General features: G+C 41.5%; 2 protein-coding genes across 3 annotated transcripts; one reads left to right on the top strand and one right to left on the bottom strand.

Moving 5' to 3' along the window:
* The first annotated feature begins 2,398 nt into the window (after nucleotides 1-2,398).
* Nucleotides 2,399-6,016, top strand: LOC105929885 (akirin-2). 2 transcript variants are annotated; one of them, XM_021319139.2, is made up of 6 exons: nucleotides 2,399-2,581; nucleotides 2,841-3,017; nucleotides 3,112-3,252; nucleotides 4,734-4,880; nucleotides 5,241-5,312; nucleotides 5,411-6,016. In XM_021319139.2, exons 2-6 carry the CDS (start codon nucleotides 2,846-2,848, stop codon nucleotides 5,419-5,421), a joined length of 543 nt encoding a protein of 180 aa, XP_021174814.2. In that variant the 5' UTR covers nucleotides 2,399-2,581; nucleotides 2,841-2,845; the 3' UTR covers nucleotides 5,422-6,016. The 2 variants fall into 2 exon arrangements, with proteins under 2 accessions (XP_021174814.2, XP_012723270.2); XM_012867816.3 differs by having other exon boundaries at nucleotides 2,400-2,583; nucleotides 2,844-3,017.
* Nucleotides 5,683-20,134, bottom strand: orc3 (origin recognition complex, subunit 3). Its single transcript, XM_036150612.1, has 21 exons — nucleotides 20,064-20,134; nucleotides 19,891-19,948; nucleotides 19,343-19,440; nucleotides 17,387-17,525; nucleotides 17,202-17,306; nucleotides 16,943-17,109; nucleotides 16,709-16,851; nucleotides 16,451-16,610; nucleotides 14,639-14,752; nucleotides 14,406-14,539; nucleotides 14,264-14,324; nucleotides 14,064-14,180; nucleotides 13,862-13,941; nucleotides 12,912-13,045; nucleotides 12,683-12,777; nucleotides 12,495-12,592; nucleotides 12,251-12,392; nucleotides 8,835-8,951; nucleotides 8,665-8,744; nucleotides 8,200-8,352; nucleotides 5,683-5,799 (listed from the first exon to the last, which is right to left on the bottom strand). Exons 1-20 carry the CDS (start codon nucleotides 20,085-20,087, stop codon nucleotides 8,247-8,249), a joined length of 2,172 nt encoding a protein of 723 aa, XP_036006505.1. The 5' UTR covers nucleotides 20,088-20,134; the 3' UTR covers nucleotides 5,683-5,799; nucleotides 8,200-8,246.
* Between the last annotated feature and the right edge of the window lie 1,390 nt (nucleotides 20,135-21,524).

Genomic DNA, 21,524 nt, shown 5'->3' with positions numbered 1-21,524 from the left:
CTTTACAAAAAAGTAAATTCAATCCAAACATGCAGAAAAATCTGTCAGATCCAACTAGATCCATTAATCAAAGCAGTCAAGTTCAGTTAATTATCCTAACTGGTTAGAAAGTTCTCTAAGGAAGTCCAGCAGGTTGCATCGAGTCATTAACTTGCAGCATTCACTCCTCCATGGAGCATAGAGCCACAGTGGACAGTCGTCTGCATTGTTGATGGCTTTGCAGCAATCCCTCATACTGAGCATGCATGAAGCGACAGTGGAGAGGAAAACTCCCCTTTAACGGGGAGGAAAAACCTCCAGCAGAACCAGAACCAGGCTCAGTGTCAACGCTCATCTGCCGCTACAAGGTTAGAAATGTATAAAACACACAGATTTGCCTCATGCATCACATTTGTAACATTCAACCTAACCAAACAGCGAATTCAACATGTGCCATGAAAAGTATCGCCGTGAATGTCCACAGTCACACAGAAGGGCAAGTTAGCTTAACGTGGCTGTCTCTGGATGATGAGAGGAAGTCGGAGTACTCGTAGAAAACTGCACACAGAAAAAGACTCCGGCTGCAAACAAAAATAAAAAGATTTTAAATCTATCTGTGCTGATGGTGGGTTTTTATTTAGGGCTCTCCTTGTGTTAAGACTTTGGAGCCAGAAAATGAAGCTCTCACCAGCCAAGCTGTGGCTGAAGGAATTTAAATCATTTAGAAACTGCATGAATATTTCTTTCTGACTCTACATTTAGAACCGTCAGAAGTTATCCGTTGTAGAAGTAAATTATCAGGTTATTTTCAGGGTAACATTGCCCTCTACTGGACATATTTAGGAAATTCATTTGTTTGACCCAATGGTATTGGGTATGGCGTAATTTACCTAGAATATATATTTAAAGTGTAGTATTTCAGTAATTCAATTAAAAATACTTTTTTTTTTTACTGCAGAGATGGTATATTGTGGCCTACAGAGTCATGAAGGCGGCAGCTGACCTAAAACTTGTGTTGCAGAGTGATTGACAAGGGGAGTAAACTATAAAAGTTTAGTGCAATAGTCATATTCAATAAATTATTGAACGGTTTATTTATTTCAGCAACTCAGTTCACTAAGAGAAATACATTATATAGATTAATAAAGACTGACGATGTTTTAAAACCTTTATTTCTGTTATTTGTGATGTGTTTCATCTACACCTAATAAAACAAGAGTATTGAATCACACATATAAAAAGCAGCGTGCAGAAAAGGGGGTTTAATGAAAAGTGTTTAGTACTGACTTAAATGTTGTTTTTTAAAAAGGATTTTAAATGAGTCGTATAACATGAGTCATATTATTACTCAAGTATCGCTATTCTTACTTGAGTAAAATGTCTCCCTACTCAACCTGACAGTAACTTCATGAAAAAGGAACATATTTGTTTTAACCAAAAATGCACCAGAGACAAAAACCTAGACTTTAAGTTAAAGTGAGACTTCTTGGTACACAAACGTTGTTATTTTAATGTTATTTTGTATCTTCTGAGCTCACTGAGCCATTTGGAGGACACATGAACGTACAGTAAACAGTAGTCACTGGAAGTACTTTGCATTGTTCTAATATACTGTATATACATTAAGTGCTGTAAGTACCAATTTCAGGTTTAATGTTGTGAAATGATTTAGAAGTGTTTCTTCTGCCTGAATGTATTTTGCAGTTATGTTTTTTTTTTTTTGCATGTTGTTTTTCCTTTTTGTCTTTAAAATACCATTTCAAAAAAGTTGAAAAAACAAAACAACTGGACTATTTTCCGAAGTTTGAAGACATTTCGCTTCCCATCCAGAAAGCTTTCTCAATTCAAAATGTCTGGAGTAGTGTTGAGTTCCAAGCTTTATATTATTGCCCAACAAAAGCCTTGTAATGGCTAGATAACATGCAAATTGAACTGAAACAGGTTACCCTCTTAGTAATGGTGAGTCGTTAAAGTAATTGTTGTTCTAATCAATTTCTCATACTCACTAAGGGTGTCCTTCCCAAAATAGCGTGTAATATGCTGGTGATTGTGGTGAAGATTCTCAGTCATCCAGGTCATGGTCTTTAAATTACTAGAATTTGCACATAACCTTATATTTCTGTCTGTCTGATTACATAATTTTTAAATCATCTGTTATGATTAGTTACCCAGTACTTGAGTAGCGTTCTTAGTGAATACTTATTTTTTTAGTCTTTACTTGAGTAATGTATTGGCTAAATAATTTTTATCTTTGAGTAAAAAATATGTAGAAGTATCGCTACTTTTACTTGAGTACAATGTTTTTTTTTTGGCTACTCTACACCCATCGCTGTTTTTTTACGACCCTTTACTCCTTCGCAGCGCATCACTACATAACCCAGAATTCCTCGCTTCCGGTTTTGGCATGTGACGTCAGAAGGCGGAGACGCCGACAGCCTCGCATGAAGAAAAAAAGAAAAACAAGCAGCTAAAGTAGCGTTAGCTCGCCGCGGCGGTACCTCCAGACCAACAGTTGGCCCGCAGCTGGCTGCCCGGCACCACAACTCCTGGGAAACAACCAAACTAAGTCAGCACGGCCTGTCGGACCTGGTTTCACCCTGAAAGGTAAAAAATAACGCGTTTCCATGGAAATGCGGAGCGGAGAGTAGCCTAAGCTAGCGTTAGCTCTGTTTTCTTTTTTCACCGTTGGCTTCCAGGCGAAGCTAGCGGCGCATCGCTGCTGCTTTCCGGGAAAACGACGCTCAGAGTTCGGTTTATTGATCCGAGTCGCGGTGTTAAAATATCCTGCCTCGTTGTTGTTTTTTCCCTGCTGTTATCTGTTTTATCTTTATTTTTAAACCACCCTCTCTTTGACAACTTCCAAGTCATGGCGTGCGGAGCCACCCTGAAGAGAACCATGGATTTCGATCCCCTGATGTGCCCCGCGTCCCCGAAAAGACGGCGCTGCATCCCGGTGGCCCCGTCCGCGTCTTCCCCGCGGAGGTACCTCAGCATGGAGCCCTCGCCGTTCGGAGAGTCGTCGTCGAGACTCAGCGCAGGTAAATGTCGCCGCCGGCGGCCGCACCGGCCTCCCGGACCACAGATGTGGGTCTGGCTCTCTCTGACGAACCCTCTCGTTTGTCTTCGGACCAGAACAAATCCTGAACAACATCAAGCAGGAGTACAAACGTATCCAGAAGAGGAAACATCTGGATGGCGGCTACCAACAACCGGAGTGCTGCTATTCCCCGGAGTCCCCCTCCCAGTTATCCATGAACGTAGCCAGCATGCCAGGTTGGTGGAAGGCAGTCTGGAGAAGTTTCCCCACATGTTAAGCCTTTAAAAACGGGACAGTATTAAACTTTACTGAGATATGGACTAAACCTTATCACCACATATTGTGGTACTATTGCGATAAGGATAAAAGACTATTACCAGCTTCTTGTGGTCTTTTTAGGTAACTTTGTGGCTGTGACTTAATGTCCAGTCCTTTTAAAAACGATATTTAAAAGGTATATAGCCACATAATACGATTAAAAACATTTGATAATGATAAAATGAAGTTATACACACAAAGCCTCCATCCTGATGTTTTGATGGTCTATTTTGGGGATAAATATAGAACCAGCACTGGCGCCATTAGCAGATATAAACAGAGGTGGCGTCATCTAGCGACAGCATCGCAGAACTATCATAATGCTGGTTTGCTTAATTAATAAATTAAACAATGGCCGACTGAGCCTGATCCTCGGCTACGCCTCATAGTAAAGCAGCAGCTCAGCGCGATGAAGACTGTTATTAATTAAATAAAATGATTAGAGCAACTTTAAGAGCCTCATATCAGAACATTTACTAACGTCAGTCAACTGCGTCACATCTGAGCCTCAGCAGGTTTAGCGTCCGCTTCAGTGAACACCAACGTTCAGACTGGATTCCCAGAGACATTCCAGGCTTTTACCTCTTGGAATCATTTATCTGTGCTCTTTTTTTTGCACTGGATCTTGGACCACTCTTCATTGTTTCACCTAGAGATGCTAATAGCCGTTAGCCACTTCCTTGTTTTAACCCCTGCGACGCATATGGAGTACCTCTGTTAAAATCTTAAACATGAAAGTCTTTATTTAATACCAAATTGAGCTAAAAGAAAGCATAAAACACCAAAATAACAACTAGTACACCAGCAGAATGTGATAATCTTTCATAAAGACTTTGTGAGCTGCTGACAAATTAAAAGTCAAATAACGCGGCTATGCACCTTTAATGTAACATTAAAACAAATTTTGAAATACATTGCATAAAGAAATTGGGCTTTTATCACTAAACTGCACACATTAATGGCATTTAAATACATTTTAAATTTACTTTTATTGATGCAGAAACCAAACAGTGGAGAAAATTTTAAAATGCTGGCAGTTTTTGGGATTTTCATAAATAACTAATTGGACTTTGTTTAGATAAACCCCAAATTCTTATCACAATAAGAAATGTTTCACGATAATAAAACAAAATGATAAAGGCCCAGCCCTACTCACATCCTGTTCTGTTTCCATCGGTCAAGCATCCAGTGCTGCGTATTATGGAAGTGTTTCAATATTAGTTATTTTGCTACAATAAACTTTCCTCACTCATCGGCTTGGAGTTTTTCTTTCTGGGAACAGAATGGAAAGTTTGACACGACCCCATGCAGAGAAAGTCTTGATTTTGCTTTGATGTAACTTTAAACATCTTCCTGCCTCTGCCGTTGTTCCAAAAGTGTCCCGTTTTCCTCCCAACAGGGACATCAGGCGGCGTCTCTCCCAGCAGAAAAGAACAGCCGTTGTTCACCCTCAGACAAGTTGGAATGATCTGCGAACGCCTGCTCAAAGAAAGGGAAGACAAGGTGCGGGAGGAGTACGAGGAGACCATGACTTCAAAACTGGCAGGTAGCCACTTTTCCACCGATTCAGCCAACAATGCATTTAATCGTTACATTAAAGTCATTCTGACGAGCCTCCAGGAGATCAGCGGCGTCTCAGAAATCAGGATCAGCAGCTGAAACCTGGACAAAAACCAAATAAAGACATGACGCTTCACTAGCCTCAAATGTTTTAGAGCTTTGCTTTTAATCTGAAAAAGGATGAGTAGTTTAAAAACAGTTAGGGCAACATTTTGAGAATGTACTTCTGTATAAAAATGTAGATGCAACACGTCGTCAGAAAGCTTGACACAGTCCAGATGTTGTTTGATGCGTTAATAAAAAGCCTCCAGCAGCGTTTCCTGATTGGCTGTCGTCTGATTTCCAGAACAATACGACACCTTCGTGAAGTTCACACATGATCAGCTCATGCGACGATTCGGGGAGCAGCCGGCAAGCTGTGAGCTTTTTTTATTTTATTTTCACATTCCTGATCCGCGGGCACCGCCTGCCTCCAAGGTCCGAACTAACAAATCTGGTTTCTGTGTTTCTCTCCAGATGTTTCCTGAGTGTGGCACACAGCGTTTGCAAGAAGACTTCCTCCTGCCGCCGCTGCAAGCCGTCACGTGATACCGAAGAAAAGTTCTCATCCCAAGAGATTTAATTTAGCTAGTTTAAATGAAACTTTTCTGACTGTGCCATATATCCGTCTTTGGGCGAAGGTTGATGTGAAGCGGCCGTCGGCACCCGAGCGCGAGCAACTAGGTGCTTCCTGGTGTAAATTCCTGGAGCCGATCTCTACGAGTGGCCTCTGTTCCCCCGGCTGGACGTGGCGCTGCAGTTATCTCACTTTTTGTATCGATTCCCAGCATTCCAGGCTCTGTTATTTCTGTTACATGTAAATACCAGGAGGTGCTGGAGAGTTTCCCCAAGGTCTGCTGGTCAATCTGAAAGGAAGTGAAACAGGTTGAGTGGTGTGGCTCAGCAGTGCGGTCCCTCATTTATTGCTTTTTAAATTAAACTGAGTTGGTAACTGATTCTTTTCTTTCTTTCCCCCCTTCTTCCTACCAGTGTCTGTATTTATTTTAAATTCTTTCCCATCTGGTATCAGTTTGCAACCAATGTACTTTAGTGGAGAGAAAAATAAATCAAGAGTTGAGAATCTCTTGCTTGTGGAAGTTTGCTGAAAACGTCCAGGGCTGTGAAAAAATTAACTACCCCCCACTTTGATTTGCTTTTTAGTCACTAAATATTTCAGATCAAACATTGATCACTTAGATCCTGTCTGATGGCACGAAGTAGGCCTAAAGGCTTCTGCTTAAAGCTACACAAAAAAGCGTTAGCCACAGCGAGAGGAAACACGCAACATTGCACTGCAAAAACTGAACTAAAATAAGTAACATTTTCTTGGAGTTAGTGCATTTGTCCTTGATTTGAGCAGGTAAATAAGATTATCTGCCAATGGAATGCGTATTTTGACCCCTGAACTAAGATAATTAGATATACTGCACCTGAAATAAAATAGGAAAAACTCATCTATCATAAGTGCAAAAATCTTATTCACCTGCTCAAATCAAGGACAAATACACTCATTTCAAGAAAATTTTACTTTTTAGTTTCAATTTTTCGTGTGATTGAGCTTTCCAAGAGTTCAACAACTCATCCAGGAAGTCACCAGAGCCCCGCAGAACTTGGTTAAGGTCAGAGACCATGATTGAACAGTAAAAATGGGCGAGTCCCAATGCCAGAACCGCTACTGACCCAATAAAAAGACCCGTCCCAGATATACCAGAGAACATCACTGCAAAAACAGAACTAAAAATAAGTAATATTTTCTTAAAAACAGTGTATATCTGTCCTTGATTTGAACAGGTAAATATGATCTGCCAATGGAACAAGACTTTTGCACTTAAAATAGGAACAACTCATCTCCATCCTCTTCAAGTGCAGGATGTCTATCTTATTTTAGGGGTCAAAATACTCATTCCATTGGCAGATAATCTTATTTACCTGCTCAAAATAAAGGAAAAAAACACTAATTTTAAGAACATTTTACTTATTTTTAGATCCGTTTTTGCAGTGATCCTGTGATCTGTTGAGACTAAAGAGGTTTTCTGGATGCTGTACGGCCCATTACATCTAAGAGGACCAAACCACCAGTCAAACATGGAGGAGGAAGTGTGATAGTTTGAGCTGCTTTGATGGATCCATTAAATTTCATGTCATCCTCCCTGGAGGAAGCGCCAACATTTAACACCCGGCAGCAGCTGTGGCTCCAAGTGGGGTGATTATTTCTCCACATTGGTGGGTTTGGATAGCTCTTTTTTTTTTGGTGTCTAGTCAGCTCATCTTTGATGCAAAACATTGTCTAAAAAAGCGAAAAACAAGACATGTATGGGCAAGTCATCGTACTATATAAGTTTACTGTATTTTTAGGACGATACGGCACACCAGATTATAAGGCACATTAAATATTCTTCCCTAGAGAAGATTTTTGCAAATAAAATCAGAATAATTCATCTCCATCTTATTTCAAGTGCAGGATATCTAATCTTAATTTAGGGGTAAAAATACTTATTCCATTGGCAAATAGTCTCATTTAGCTGTTTAAATCAAGAAAAAATTAATCTAATTTTAAGAAAATGTAACATTTAGTTCCCTTTTTGCAGTGTGTCCCTCCACGTCAACACCTCTCTATCCGTCTGTCAGGAGGACAGAGTAGCTGGACTACACTGCCCTGTTTCTAACATAAGGCCAAAATAAACCTAACTTTTATATTTAATTAACTTACTAGGTTTATTGCTGCTAGCGCGTACTCCAGGCTGCCTTACATGAAATTACTTCTAGTTTAGAGATTACAGTCAGGCAGTCTTGTAGACAGCTCAGGGGTCCTACAGTGTACCGTAATACCCTAAATATCCATTGAGTGCATCGGCTTCGTTGCCAACCAAAGTCATACTTACACATTTTAACAGATTTTTAAGCACATTGTACCACATAAAATCAGTCAGTAATCACAACGGTGATCAGATAAGGTGCACCATCAATTTTAGAGAAAATGTCAGGATTTTAAGTGCGCCTTTTAGTATGAAAAATACAGTAATTGAAGCTGAATATTACACTTTAATTGGAACAAAATAAACTTTTAAGGATGTTTTTTTTGGCAACATTGTAACGTGGAAACATCAAAAGTTTGACTTCAAAATAATCAACCACCAATTTTTAAGATTTAAGGATTTGAAGTCTGACAAATAATGTAGATGCTCAGGAAGAGTCTCACAGGAACAAAAATGATTAAAAAAAATAAAAAATACACACAGTTGCTTTTTAATCAGACACAAACTGACCAAACGTCCACGAGAACAAAAAGGAGCAGAGTTTCTCCTCCGCTGGATCAGCAGCCTCCCCAGGTGAGTCGGGCCACGTGATCCGTCTTCTTCCTGGTCGCCTTGATGAAGCCCAGGAACTCCAGCTCTGAAACGGCACGGATGAAACGGGCGCTGGAGGACGGGTTCAGGAATCAACACCTGGGACCGGATTTCACCTCAGCTGTCAAAAAGCTGCGACATTTTCCACACGGGTTCCACCCTGGACAGGTCGCCAGACAATCCCAGGACAACAGAGACACACAGAGACCAATTAAGCCAACCAGCTCAGCAGACTGGCAGGCCAAGTCTCTTTGATACGGCGGGGACCCGGGTACTAAACCCAGTTTCATTCACCAGGAGGACCCGAATAATTTTTAATTCATAAAGTTGCAGCAAGAAAGGATAAAAAAATTAGATAATTTGTATCATTTTACAAAAAGATACTGTTTGACTTCATCCACTTTTCCGAAGCCATCCGAGTCTGGATCGCCGTCCTCGGCTGCAGACACCACGGTGGAGTAGGCCTGCAGAAGAAGAAGAAGAACACAACGGATCCGGGTCAACCCGAGTGGATCAGTCGCAGAGAGCGGGTCGTGGTCCGGCTGCTAACTCACTTCCAGCCAGTCGTAGAGGTTGATCAGCCTGCCACACTCCAGGTGCAGCTTGTAGGCGATGCAGATGTCTGGAGCGGCATTGGACACCGTCCCGTCCTCCGCCTTCAGGCTGTCGTTCTGGGGGAACAAACCCAAAAGAGGAAATACAGACTACTTTATGAGAGACACCTCAGATTTCAGAGTTTTTTTTTTTTTTTTTGTTTCCCCTACTTGTCCCATCCAAAAAGTCCTTTACAAGACAAGTCAGGTCTAGCCATAAAAACCTTGCATCTCTGCAGAATTTCTGCAATAAAGACTAGAGCTGGCCGATAATTCAATAATATACATTGATCAATAGACGTATATCTATGATAAAAACAAAGTGTCAATAAAAAGTTCAATAGTTCAACAGTTTCCTTTCCTTTGGCATTCTAGCCATGTAGGTTAATATTACATCCTCTCAGCCAATCACAATGCAGACCCAGGAAGCTCCGCCCCATTCAACGATTTCAGAGAGCACATGAGTTTTTATTTTTTATTTTTTTTAAACTTGGTAAAAAGTTGGTTGAATAAAGGAGTTGAGTAGGTTGCTTAAGCAACAGCATAAAAAGTCAAGGGCAGCATTAAAATCCATGTTCTAAGCCCAACCCTAAAGTAAGAACTTCATCGTACTATATAGATTAATTTAACATATTTTTCAGACCATACAGCACACCAGATTATAAGGTGCATTAATTAATAATAATTATCGATATCAATCAAGATTTCTATTTTAAATCGATTTATTTTCTTTCTATATTGTCCAGCCCTGATAAAGACTTTTTTTTTTTTTAAATGACCACTGGTGTGTTAGATTTTCTTTAATTATTCAGCCTTTTTGTGAGAAAGTTGTCTAAATAATCAAAGAAAAAAAAGAAAAAAAAGAAAAAATAACCCAAACCCTGAAACTTGAATGTGCAGCAGTCTCTTTATCATTTTCCTGACCGGGTCAGAACCAGGACAGATCGGCCCTTCAGGTTCTGTTACGATAGATTGTTTTCCTCTTTTATTAGCTTATGGATTTAATGTAAAAATATTTATCATAATTGCTCTTTTGCTTAATTAAAAAAGTAATAGATAATTCTTAATACTTTAAAATAAAAAGCACAGCAACTAAAGTTGAAGTTAATATAATTACTGGGCAGCTTTGGAAGGAGGAACGGCTCATCTGACTCTCTCTCGTTCTCATTTGATTGTTTTACCGGCTAAAAACATTTAATATACTCAGTTTTTATAGTTACTCTTACATTGTCTATCAAATGAATTACTTCAGGTTTAAGGACTGCAGGATTTTTATTATTTTAACTATATTTTTTGCCCTACTTCTACTTCCATGATGAACAAAAGCAAGACATTAGCATTATACTAAGACTTTAACCGACAGAACAAGGTTTTTGTTGGCTGGAGGGAATTATTGAGATCAACGTAGGCTCTGGAAATTAAACAGCTCTACAACAAACTTTGTTTCACTCGACGTGTCAAACAAGCAACGCACAAACGAAGACACTCTGGACCTGATTATCAGCAAGGGTGTCAATATTTCCAACGTCTCTGTAACTGATGACGTCCTGTCGGATCATTTCTCCGTTATCTCTGAAAGTACGATCTCCGTCGACTCACTCTTATAACAAAACGTTCTTTTACAGACAGAACAGCTGAAACCTTCAGTCAAACCTCCTCCTCTACCTCATTTCAGCACAAAAACACAATAGATGAGTTAGTAGATCATTTCTATTAAAGTGAATGTCGTCTCTGAGAGGAAGAAACCTCCGTGGAGAAATGCCCCATCAGGGAGATGGGAAAGATAACTTTGTCCTAGGGCTGAATGGCGTAAAACTCGACTTCACGTTTATTATAAACTCTAAAAAGAGGCTGAAAAGCTATCACTCATCACCAAAACATGCAAGAGAAACCTTCTTTGCAGAAATCATCAACAAAAATACTTGTGCTTTATCTGCCAGACTCAGTTAACTAATTTAAAAACTATATTTACATGACGAGGCAGTAGCTGTGGTGTGCCTGTGAGACAGCGCTGAGGGAAGCGGGAACGGTCGCAGCAGCACTCCAGAACTACTGGTGCTTCCAGTAAAGTCGCCGTTAAAACAAAAAAAAAAGTCGCTTTTTGAAAGAAAGTCACTAGAAGGGTCTGAAGAGTCCCTAAATAAAGCAACAAAAACTTTAACTGGACAACACAGGGCTGTAGTTTCTAGTTTTTCTTCCCTCCTGAGAGCAGCTCAGTAGCTACTAGCTGCTTCACAGCCAGACAGGAAGCAGCAGGCTGTGCTGGTTCTTCAAAATAAAGTACATTTTAGCGTTTCGTTTAGCACTACTATAAGTGCGCAAATATAGGTTACATATAATATAGGGTAAATATATTTCTATGCTTTACATGTTTTATCATATATTTAAAAAAAACATCATTCTGAAGGGGTGGCGGCTTTAATGTTGCTGTGTCGGTGCATTAAGATCAATCACAGGTAGAGGAAACCCTGCCTTCCACTGGAGCTTCAGAGATAGACTGTTAAATACTTCTGTTAGTTTATAAAAATCACTGAAGATCGTCTGGTTCTGGTTTATTCTGCAGAACCAGAACCAAACATGTCGAAGTGGTATTTGGTTCCTATGCTCCACAAATCTGGAACAAACTCACAGAAAACTGTAAATCAGCAGAAACTCTGAGTTCCTTTAAATCCAGACTGAAAACTCGCCTTTTTAGTTTTGCTTTCAGCCATAATAGCAGGAACATTGACCAACATGTTTGAGGTTTTCACCTGATAAAATTAAATGTTGGTTTCTGGCCTCACAACCAGTGACTGTTTTGATATTTTTATGTTTTCATGATGCAAAGCACTTTGAACCACCTTGCAGCTGAAATGTGCTACAAAACTAAGCTGGACTTTATAAAGAGAATTCTTGCATTATTTGTAATTAAAAGGGTCAAGAATTCATCCTTTGAGGTAAAGAAGCTGATTTTAGAAAATAAAAAAAACTTATTGGAAATCAGCCACCACACATTTCCACTGCTGCTGTGACGCTTTATCTCTGGTGGTGAAGAATCTTCAAGAATCTTTATTTTCATTATGTGTTTATCATAATTATTTTATTTTTTAAATGGAGACGTTTGTGAAAATGGAAGACCTCTTTGCCATTACCCTAATCTTTGGCTCAGATTCGGCTGCTCCAAACTTTGACATAATCCCTAATCAGAAGAAACCTGCTGGTAAAATTAAGAGAGATTAAACTGAAATCTGCCAGGAGTATGAATATTGTTTGTTTTAACTATAGATGAGCAACACTGAAAACTCCACCTTCACGAAAAACTATCGTTTTATTCACATTTTAAGGCAATGGGCGGACAAAACAAACAGTACTTCCTGTTTATTAGTTAAAGGTGCTACCTGGATGTAGTTGTAGGGCCTGCCGAGCGCCGCCTGAATGGAGGTACGAGGCGTGGCGTTGAGGTGGCGCCTCACGGTGGCCGACGAACTGTAGTAGCACACCTCATACAGAGGCTTGGACTCTGGCGGCGACAGGTGATTCCTGAATGATCAAACAAATTAGCCGTTTTTTAGTGCGTCTGGTTACATTTTGGCATCTCCGTCAACTTGGCGAAGCCCAAAGCTACTTTAGTTTTTTTCTTACTTCACTAAACTGTCAATAAACTCCACGGCTTCGTTCCTGAGAAGCTCGAAGGGACTCCTCCTCTTGGACCTGCGGGACTCGTTCATCTCCAGCAGCGTCTACAAACAGGAAGCCGACAGCTGAGTCTCGGCTTGATGAGAGAAAACCGAGCATCCGACCTTTTTTCGGTGCACGAAGGGTGCAGCTACCTTCTGCAGCTGGAACAGGTCCGTCTTCTTCTGGAGATCTTTCACTGGAGAGGTGAGGTTGTCCTCCTCGCCGGGGGCCGCCACTTCTGCAGCAGCTGCTCCAAGAACGACAAAACTAAAGCTCACTTTAAAAAGCTCATTTGATTTTTTAGGAGACGAGCGTCAGAGACAGCAGAAGCAGAAAAATAAAAACCGGCTTTAAAATTAAAAACATGTTGAATATTTTCACCGTCCAGCTGCTTAAATTTGGCCAGCAGTTCCTCCAGCTGGACCCGAGCATTCTTCATCTGCTTGGACTTGACAGGCTGCAGAACCTCGGCGCACTTCTGAAGCAACGAGATCAGCTCATCCTTCGCCAGCATCCTGAGGAAGACCACCGTGGTTAGAACGAGTTCTGCACGACATAACGCCAACGTATCATCATCTCAGTGTCGGTGTGTCTAATGTTGACGTTGGTAACAACCGATGGGGGAGCGATCAGCGTGGGCTCATGTACTCCAAGTGTTACCAGCTTGACTTTTCACAGAGCGCTGCACACAAGCGTATTGATGGAAATTTAAAATTCTTCTTTTAACGTATAAAGCCCTTAATAATCAAGCTCCATCATATATCAGAGCTCTGATTACCCCGTATGTTCCTAATAGAGCACTTCGCTCTCAGACTGCAGGTCTGCTGGTGGTTCCTAGAGTCTCTAAAAGTAGAATGGGAGGCAGATCCTTTAGCTATCAGGCTCCTCTCCTGTGGAACCAACTCCCAGTTTTGGTCCGTGAGGCAGACACCCCGTCTACTTTTAAGACTAATCTTAAAACTTTCCTTTTTCACAAAGCTTCTAGTTAGAGTGGCTCATGTTACCCTGAGCTACCTCTGTAGTTGCCCAGGCGAAGGAGTAAGTGCTGAACCCATACAGTACACACTTTTATTTGGGATATATTTCAGTACAAAAACTTTTTTTTTTGTTGACATCCCAAAAAAAAAAAATTAACAGAAATAAACCTTTAATATACAATAATCTGTAAAATATGAATGCCCTTGTATTATTGAATATGGCACCATCTAGTGGTAGAGATAGAGATGAACCAAAACTGCAGATGTGTCGCCTACAGGAGAATAACAGAATCAAACTAAATCTAGGAAACGTTTCCCCGCTTGCTTCCAGCTAGCCGAGCGCTGGAGGCTTACCCTAAGAGCTTCATGGCTGACTGGTAGTCCTCGCTCTCCCACACGTTCTTCTCCAGACATATCAAATGGAGCTCTCTGATCTGAAACACAGCAACACAACATGGAGACAAAGGGGACTCCCACACACCGTCGCCGGCAGGACGTCTGGGAACCAAACAGCAGCTGAGATGCAGCCTGAGGAGGGGGGGGGGGGGATACTTGCCTGTTTGCCCAGAGGGTAACGCGGTAACGAGGAGGTCAGGGTGTGCAGACAGCGCAGGATGGGATAGTAGTTCTTGTGGTATTTATGAAGATCCTTAAGCAGTTTCTGACACACATCCTTAAAACCAAAACAAAAAGGTGTTAAAAAAAAAACTGTTTTAGCAACAATTAACCTCTGGTTTTCATACAGAGACATCTCACCTTCAACTGAGCGTCGTCTGTCATCAAAGCGTCCCGTTCCTCCTCCTCCTCCTGTAGAAACCTACAACATCCAATCATAGAAGAGCGTCGTTAACGAGCGCGGCCGTCTCTGGTAACCCTGGTAACGAAACGCCTTCCTGACCTGCTGAATGACGGCAGCCGCCTGATGCGCTGCAGGTCGTCTGGACCGAGCTGCCGCGCGTGAAGCTGAGCCGCCTTCTTCCTGCAGCACAGCGAGCTGAGAGGCTGCGAGTGAAAGTGCTCCAGCAGGGCCAGCTGCAGGAAGCAGGGGGGGGGGGGGGATCCAGAGGTTCAGGCCGCTATGTTTGCACGTCTGAATGTTTAAGGGAGCGACTGGAACCGTGAGCTCCTTACCTGCAGACCCTTTATGAAGTTTCTGACCGAGAAGTCGTGGTACAGGAAGATGCTCACCAGCACCTGCATCACCCTGCCGCTGAGCTTGAAGGGGAAGCTGGACGTCAGGATCAGCTGCAAGGAGACGGGACAAGACGGAAACTCATGGGACGAATCTGAAGGCAAACCAACAACCACTCCACAAATCTGGCTTTAATGAAGAAATCCTGTAAGTAAAACGCGACGTGTGGCAGAAAGCCGACACTCCACCCACATGGTTAAAACATCATGCTGTGGAGATGCTTCCCCTCTGAAGGGAATGTGGGTGGAGCCAAACCCGTAGAGACTGAGGCGGAGGTCCACCTTCCAGCTGGCAGGGTTCCCACACCTTGGTGAACATCAAATTCAAGGACCTTTCAAGGACTTTCCAGGACCAATTCCCTCAAATTCAAGGACCACATGTGGCGGCATTTACCTACTGCGACCGCTGAATAGGTTATCATATTTTAATACAATGCAAATTCAATAAAAGACTAAACGGCATAGAAGTTGTTGGGTCAGAAGCAATGCAAGAAAGTGGACTTAATTTATAGCCTACGTTGATATTGATCATATTTATAGCCTACATTTATATCCACAGTACATGGCTATGCCATACTACATTACATATAAGATGTACATTAGTCTACCGTTTCATGGAGTTTTATGGAAAAAAGTGCAGCATTGAGATGTTCAGAATTATATCAATTTGTTTCACTTACTTTCATCTTTGATTAAGCTAGTTTTTGACTTCTGTTTAAAGTGCCACGGTTGCCAGAAAGCTGCTCAGAGATACATTTAAATCATTTTCAGGCTTTTGTTACCTTTGTTAAAGACACAATTTCAGTGCATTTTACTAACCCTCCTCCTTTACCCGGGTTTGAGACGGACAAAATGAACCATAAAGAGACACTATGGCGGAGTTACACATTTTTTCTTTTCAACTTTTTTTTTTAACATTTTCTTTTTTCTCCTGTGGTCCACTAAGGAGCCTACAAAATATGAACATGTGGCTGTGTGAATCAAGTGCCGTTATTTATTTAACATAAAATATTTCAAATTCAGTTATTTATGATCAACCTGCGCCGTCAATCCTGGCTCATGCGCGCTTCATTTTCAATCTGGCGCTGAGGGTAAACATGCTGTGGCTCTGACTGCAGCGCTGAGAGGGACTCCTGCGGTAGCGGGAGAACGGGGGGAGGCGCCCCACGGCAGCACCTGCCGCTGGAGGACAAGAGTATGAACGATGCTTTCACGTAAGAGTCTCCAAAAGTCGCTAGATTTGTCGGTAGTCGCTTTTTTGAAAAAGAGTCGCTGGAGGGGTCTGAAAAGTCGCTAAATATAGCGACAAAGTCGCTGAGTTGGCAACACTGCGTGAATGTAACCTATTGAACGCACGTAGGTCTAAACCGTAGCCTACCAACTAACGAAGAAGAGCGAACGTACTTTTGCAAATTAAAAGTCTGCGGAATCAACATAATTTTAAAAGATTGTGTGGTAGTAAAATAATGACACGAGTCGTCATCCGTGTGAACTTTCAACCCCACAAAAAAAATTCAAGGACTTTCAAGGACCTTGAATTTATTTTTTCAGATTCACAAACTTTCAAGGATTTCAAGGACCCGTGGGAACCCTGAGCTGCACAACGAGCCCTAAAGGCCAGAGCTACACGTGACGGTTTGGATTAAAGCTTATTCATGAGTTAGAACGTCCTAGTCAAAGTCCAGGCTGTGATCTGGCTGAGAATCTGAGGTAAAAAAATCAGACGTTCAGACGCTCCGCAGCCAGCCCTACCTTGTCGATGACGGTGGTGAGGTGCTGGGTGCAGGACAGCGACTGGAAGAGCTCGATGCAGAGCAGCGAGGACACGGAGTTGGGCAGCATGTGGCGGATGGTGCTGGGCGCCGTGGCGATCCCAAAGATGAACATCAGCGGGAGACGCTGGACGTACCGGCTGCGGGACAGAAACGACAGAGATGCGTTTTCCTCCCGCTGGGACGGAGACGCAGAGTCGCACCTTAATCCATCAGTCCCCCCCGCCCCCCAAACTACCTGCAGATGAGGATGAAGTCCTGCAGGACTCTTGGGTTGAACGCCTCCAAGTCTTTGAAAATGATCACAACAGGAGGCTGACGATGCTGCTCGTCTACGGCGGCGCTGCTGCGTTTCTTCCCGGGGGTGCCGCCGCTGGAATTCTGTCAGAGGCAAAGAGACGAGCCGATATTTACCAGAGGAGCGCCGTGGAGTCAGGATCGGCCGTCTGAATGAACGCCGGGGGGGCCTCACCTTTGTTTTTGAGATGTACCAATCACAGAGAGCCTGCAGAGAACAGAGCACGCTGTGGTGGCGCCGAGAGCCGGTCTGCTGAATCTCCTCCTCCTCTTCATCATCGTCGTCGTCCACCACAGTCCCCATCACTCTCTCGAGGACCCTTTTCATCAGCTGCTTCAGAGCTGCAACGACCAACCAGAACAGACCTAAAATGTGCAGATCTGTGCCGTAGAATTCAAAGAAACCGGCCAGATTAAGAGTTTTAAGCCGTTACCTCCACACTCCTTTGCCTGTAGGGAAGCAACGTGAGGCGTGACTGAATCCCGCAGCAGCTCAGACAGACTCTGGAAGGTCAGGTCATGGTCCGGGACGTTCACACCTGCAGAGAACGCACTCTGGAGTAACCTGGGACCAGACGGGACGAGCGCACCAAACCGCAGCTGATGAACGGCCGCTTACCCAGAACGAGCGCCGCCGTGGGGATCTCACTGGCCCTCATCTGTGACGCCCAGTCGCTGTGCTGACGGCTGGAGGAGCACTTCCTGGTGAACTCCAGCAAGCTGTCCAAAATGTTCCTGTGGAGCTCGTCCTGCAGAGCCTGGAACAGAACCACAGCGGGACGAAGAGGACACGTTCAAAAGAAGATCGCTCCTATAACGTTCTCAAGTTAAAACTATCGGGATGCACCGATATGAAAATCCAGGCCGATATCGATAACAGATATTAAAAATGCTGTCATGTCCGATAACCAATGTGTGTGTTTCTGCACACACGTACATTTCTGTGTTTGTCAAATGTAGTACTGACTGAAAACTTTGCTAACTGAATTTCTGAATATTGGTTATAGTCTAGATCAGGAGCGTCAAACTCGTTTCTATATGGGCCCACTTTGGCGTCGTGATGTCATCAAAAAGGGCCTGTTGCACCTGAATAGATGATACTTTTAATTTCATTTGACATAGAAGATAGGGCTGGACGATATAGAAAAAAAAAAGCATATCGATAAAATAGAAAAACTGATCGATATCGATAATTATCAAAAAAAAATTCTAAATATACATTTTAAGTGCAGTCCTGGCCATTTTATGCTGTTGCTTGATGACCTACTTTAAAATGAATTGATTCAAACAACCGTTTATTCAACCAACGTTTTACAAAAACTGTATTAAAAAGTTTTTATTGACCCCTGTTTTTTGTATTGAACCATAAGTCTATTGATCGATACATATCGTTATTGAATTATCGTCCAGCCCTAATAGAAGTACAAATAAATAAATAAATAAATACCATAGTAACATAAAAGTAGCACTGAGACACCCAGTTTATACAGTTTATCTTAAAAAAAAAAAGTTGATATTGTGGTGAATTACTCTTTAAACTCATCATTCTGCATCACTTTTTCTCTTGTTGGACATTTCTGGGTTGTTTTAGTGTGTTGTGGAAAAACTGACATCTAGTGGTAGGATGCTGTTACTACACAGTTAAAAATAATCAACGTTTGCTACAGGAGGCTCAGTTTTAGCCACTTTATACAATTTAAAAGTATATATGCCTCTACTTTATGACATGATATGCCTTTTTGGCTCTCGAGGGCCGGATAAATTGCCTTGACGGGTCGGAATCGGCCCGCGGGCCTTGAGTTTGAAGCATGGTTTTTAGCCTTACAGCTATTTTATCTCGGATTCGTATAAAAACCTCACAATCCTGGCTGCGACGCATCATTTTTACCGACAAAAACTACATGACCAACCCCCTCCCCCTCTTGAAACACGGGCACAAAGTTAAGAGGGAAATAAACATCAGTTGTTGATATTGGCCCAGTTTTACTCATCGGACAATACCGACGTTAATGACGATATATCATGTGTCCTCAGTTAAAAACGCCAAACAATGTCCAGCTGGAAGCTGATCCTCCAACTGTATTTAGCTCCATCCACTACGACCAACCCCCCGGTCTCTGTGGAAGGAAAGTGTTCCCACAGCATGATGCTGCCACCGCCATGCCCCACCCAGAGGATCGTTTGTTCAGGGCGAGACTCTTATCTGACCGGGGAATCTTCTTCTGGTGTTTGTTGTGAGCTCTGCGTGGCTAACAGGACTTTTTCATGCCATCTTTCAACAAGTTTCCTTCACATAAACTCTTCCATAAAGTCCTGTCAACCAATCATCCAAACTATTCCAGAGCAGCCATTTATACTGAGACTTAATTAAACACAGGCGGACTCCGTTTACTTATTAGGGGATTTAGTAAGGCAACTGGAATGTATTTGGGGGCATACGAGTATAGAGGGCTGGATGTAAACGTGCATCGCTCTTGAGATTTTTATTTGGAAATCTTTTTATAAAACCCAGACGTCTTTTTTTTCCCACTTTCCAAACATCGTGTTGTTCTTATAACCAGTAATGCGTCCTCACCTCAGTTTCCGTTTTGATTTGGTTCCACAGATCCAAGCAGAGCTTGAAGCGCATCTCACTGCTTTCAGCGCCTTCACAGCCATGGCTGAAATAACTCTCTGCAGAAATTATTTAGGATCAGACAAAAAAAAAAAACATCAGTACAAGTGTTGGATCAGCGGTGTAAAATCCCAGAATGATTATGACAAAATTAGTTTCGTAGTTTTCCACCTGCTCAACAACAAGCTAAGAAATATTCAAATCAAATAAAGTTGTAGTCAGATTATTTTTTGTGGGAAGCAAAATGTAAATAATTCAAGATCTGAAATTTAAAAAGTTTAAATTTTGTCTAATAATGAAAAACAGATGCATTCAGCATGCATATCATTCAAAGATGCTCAACTAAAACAGACTAAGATTTTGATTTGCAGCTGAATTTTAGATTAATTAAAAATAAATAAACAAAAACCTCAGGCATCAACTACTTAAAAAAAAGATGTTTTTTTTTCAAATGGCCCCTGGCCCTCACTTTGGACACCCCTGTGCTGGAAAACAAACTCATGTCTCACCCAGATTAGGACTCTTCTTCTGCTTTTTCCTTTCGCTGGGTTTAAATACGAAGCAGCCCTTAGTGGAGAACAGGTCATAAAAACCACGTCAGTTTACAACAAACATGCATCAATAAACGTCTCACTGATCTGGATTCGGCGAAATTGTTGTTAAATGGGATGAAAGTTGTTACCCTGGAGAAGGAAGACGTCGCCATTGCTGAACAAACCTGCAGCTGGACGCGCTCTTGTTAGCCACTTAGCGAGCTACTCAGACTGTTTTTTAAACCTCCGGCAGCTTCAGGTGACGTAGCATCGTTTTTCCCGCCAATATGACGCAGATGAAAGGCGTCGGTGTTTAAGGTCTGTCCTGAATCCGCGTGTGTTGCCTATAGACATTATATACGGTGTTGCCCGTATAGCCCAAGAAAAGTGGTCACTTTTTGTCAAAATGGCTGATCATAAATCTGAAGATGACGTGACCGTTTCAGAAAATGTGGTAGATGAGGCACAAATGGAGAAAATCACAAACACACAGAAGCCGGACTGCACGTCGCCGTAGAAACGATTCATAGGCCGCCATATTGGGAGTGGCAAATTCTCTTAATGATCAACTAAGATAATTTTAGTAAATATATATATATATATATATATATATATATATATATATATATATATATATATATATAGCTGTTCCTGTGCAATCATTGATATTGCACCTTTTCTCACATCATTGTATAAAAATGCTATCTTTTCTCTATTTAACTTATTTTTTTAAAAACCTTAATAGGCCAACAACTGCAATCCTTACTCTGGCTGCATCTTTCCACTCTTATTCTAGCCATTCTAATAAGTTCATTCTCATGTTACATTACAACTACATTTAGGTTAGACTAGGTTGTTTCTTCATTACTGATTTAGTGTGAAACTGTTTTTGCTACCGTCGCGCCCATTGTGATACAACAACGTAGTTTCTTATATTTTTGTATTTTTATAGGGAAAGGCAAATCTTAAATTTTATTTTGTGTACATTTACTATTAGTAATATATTTCTTAAGTGTGGTAATTTCATGTAAAACAACACCCTTCTTACCTGATCTTTAATCATATTGCCACCACACTAGGGAGTAAATAATAGGTTAAATTAAAAATATCTTTGCCCATATAAACATAATCTCAAATCTTTGTAGCTTTAATAACTTTGGCTCTTTAAAAATGAATTGGGTTTTTATTTTTGACCTAACAACTTGTCAAAACCCTTACTTAAATTAACCTTTGAAATCATAGTAATTGGGATTCATACCTCATTAATTAACTTGTGCTTTTATTTCTGGTATTTCCCCTATAGTTATTTCCCTAAAAGTATTCACTTTTGCATCAACACCATGTATATATTTTTTTGCATGCCTATAGTATTGTAGTGTAGCACTCAGTGAAAGGGTGCGTAAAGTGCATTTTTGGTACTTCATTCCCATTACACTGGCGAGTGTTGACTAAGTGGTTAGTGGAGGCTCCCTGGTTCAAAACCCAGACTGTCACTCTGGGTCCATGCTCCCGTTTCATTGGTCAAATTTCAAATGATTATTAATATTATAATTACAATATCGCCTTGAAAATGTTTCTACAACTTTGCGATTTTCAATTAAAACAAGAAG

Source organism: Fundulus heteroclitus, chromosome 19 (genome assembly GCF_011125445.2).
Source record: "Fundulus heteroclitus isolate FHET01 chromosome 19, MU-UCD_Fhet_4.1, whole genome shotgun sequence".
Lineage (NCBI taxonomy): Eukaryota > Metazoa > Chordata > Actinopteri > Cyprinodontiformes > Fundulidae > Fundulus > Fundulus heteroclitus.
The sequence above is the reverse complement of the archived record's forward strand: the minus strand, read 5'-3'. Positions and strand labels throughout refer to the sequence as shown.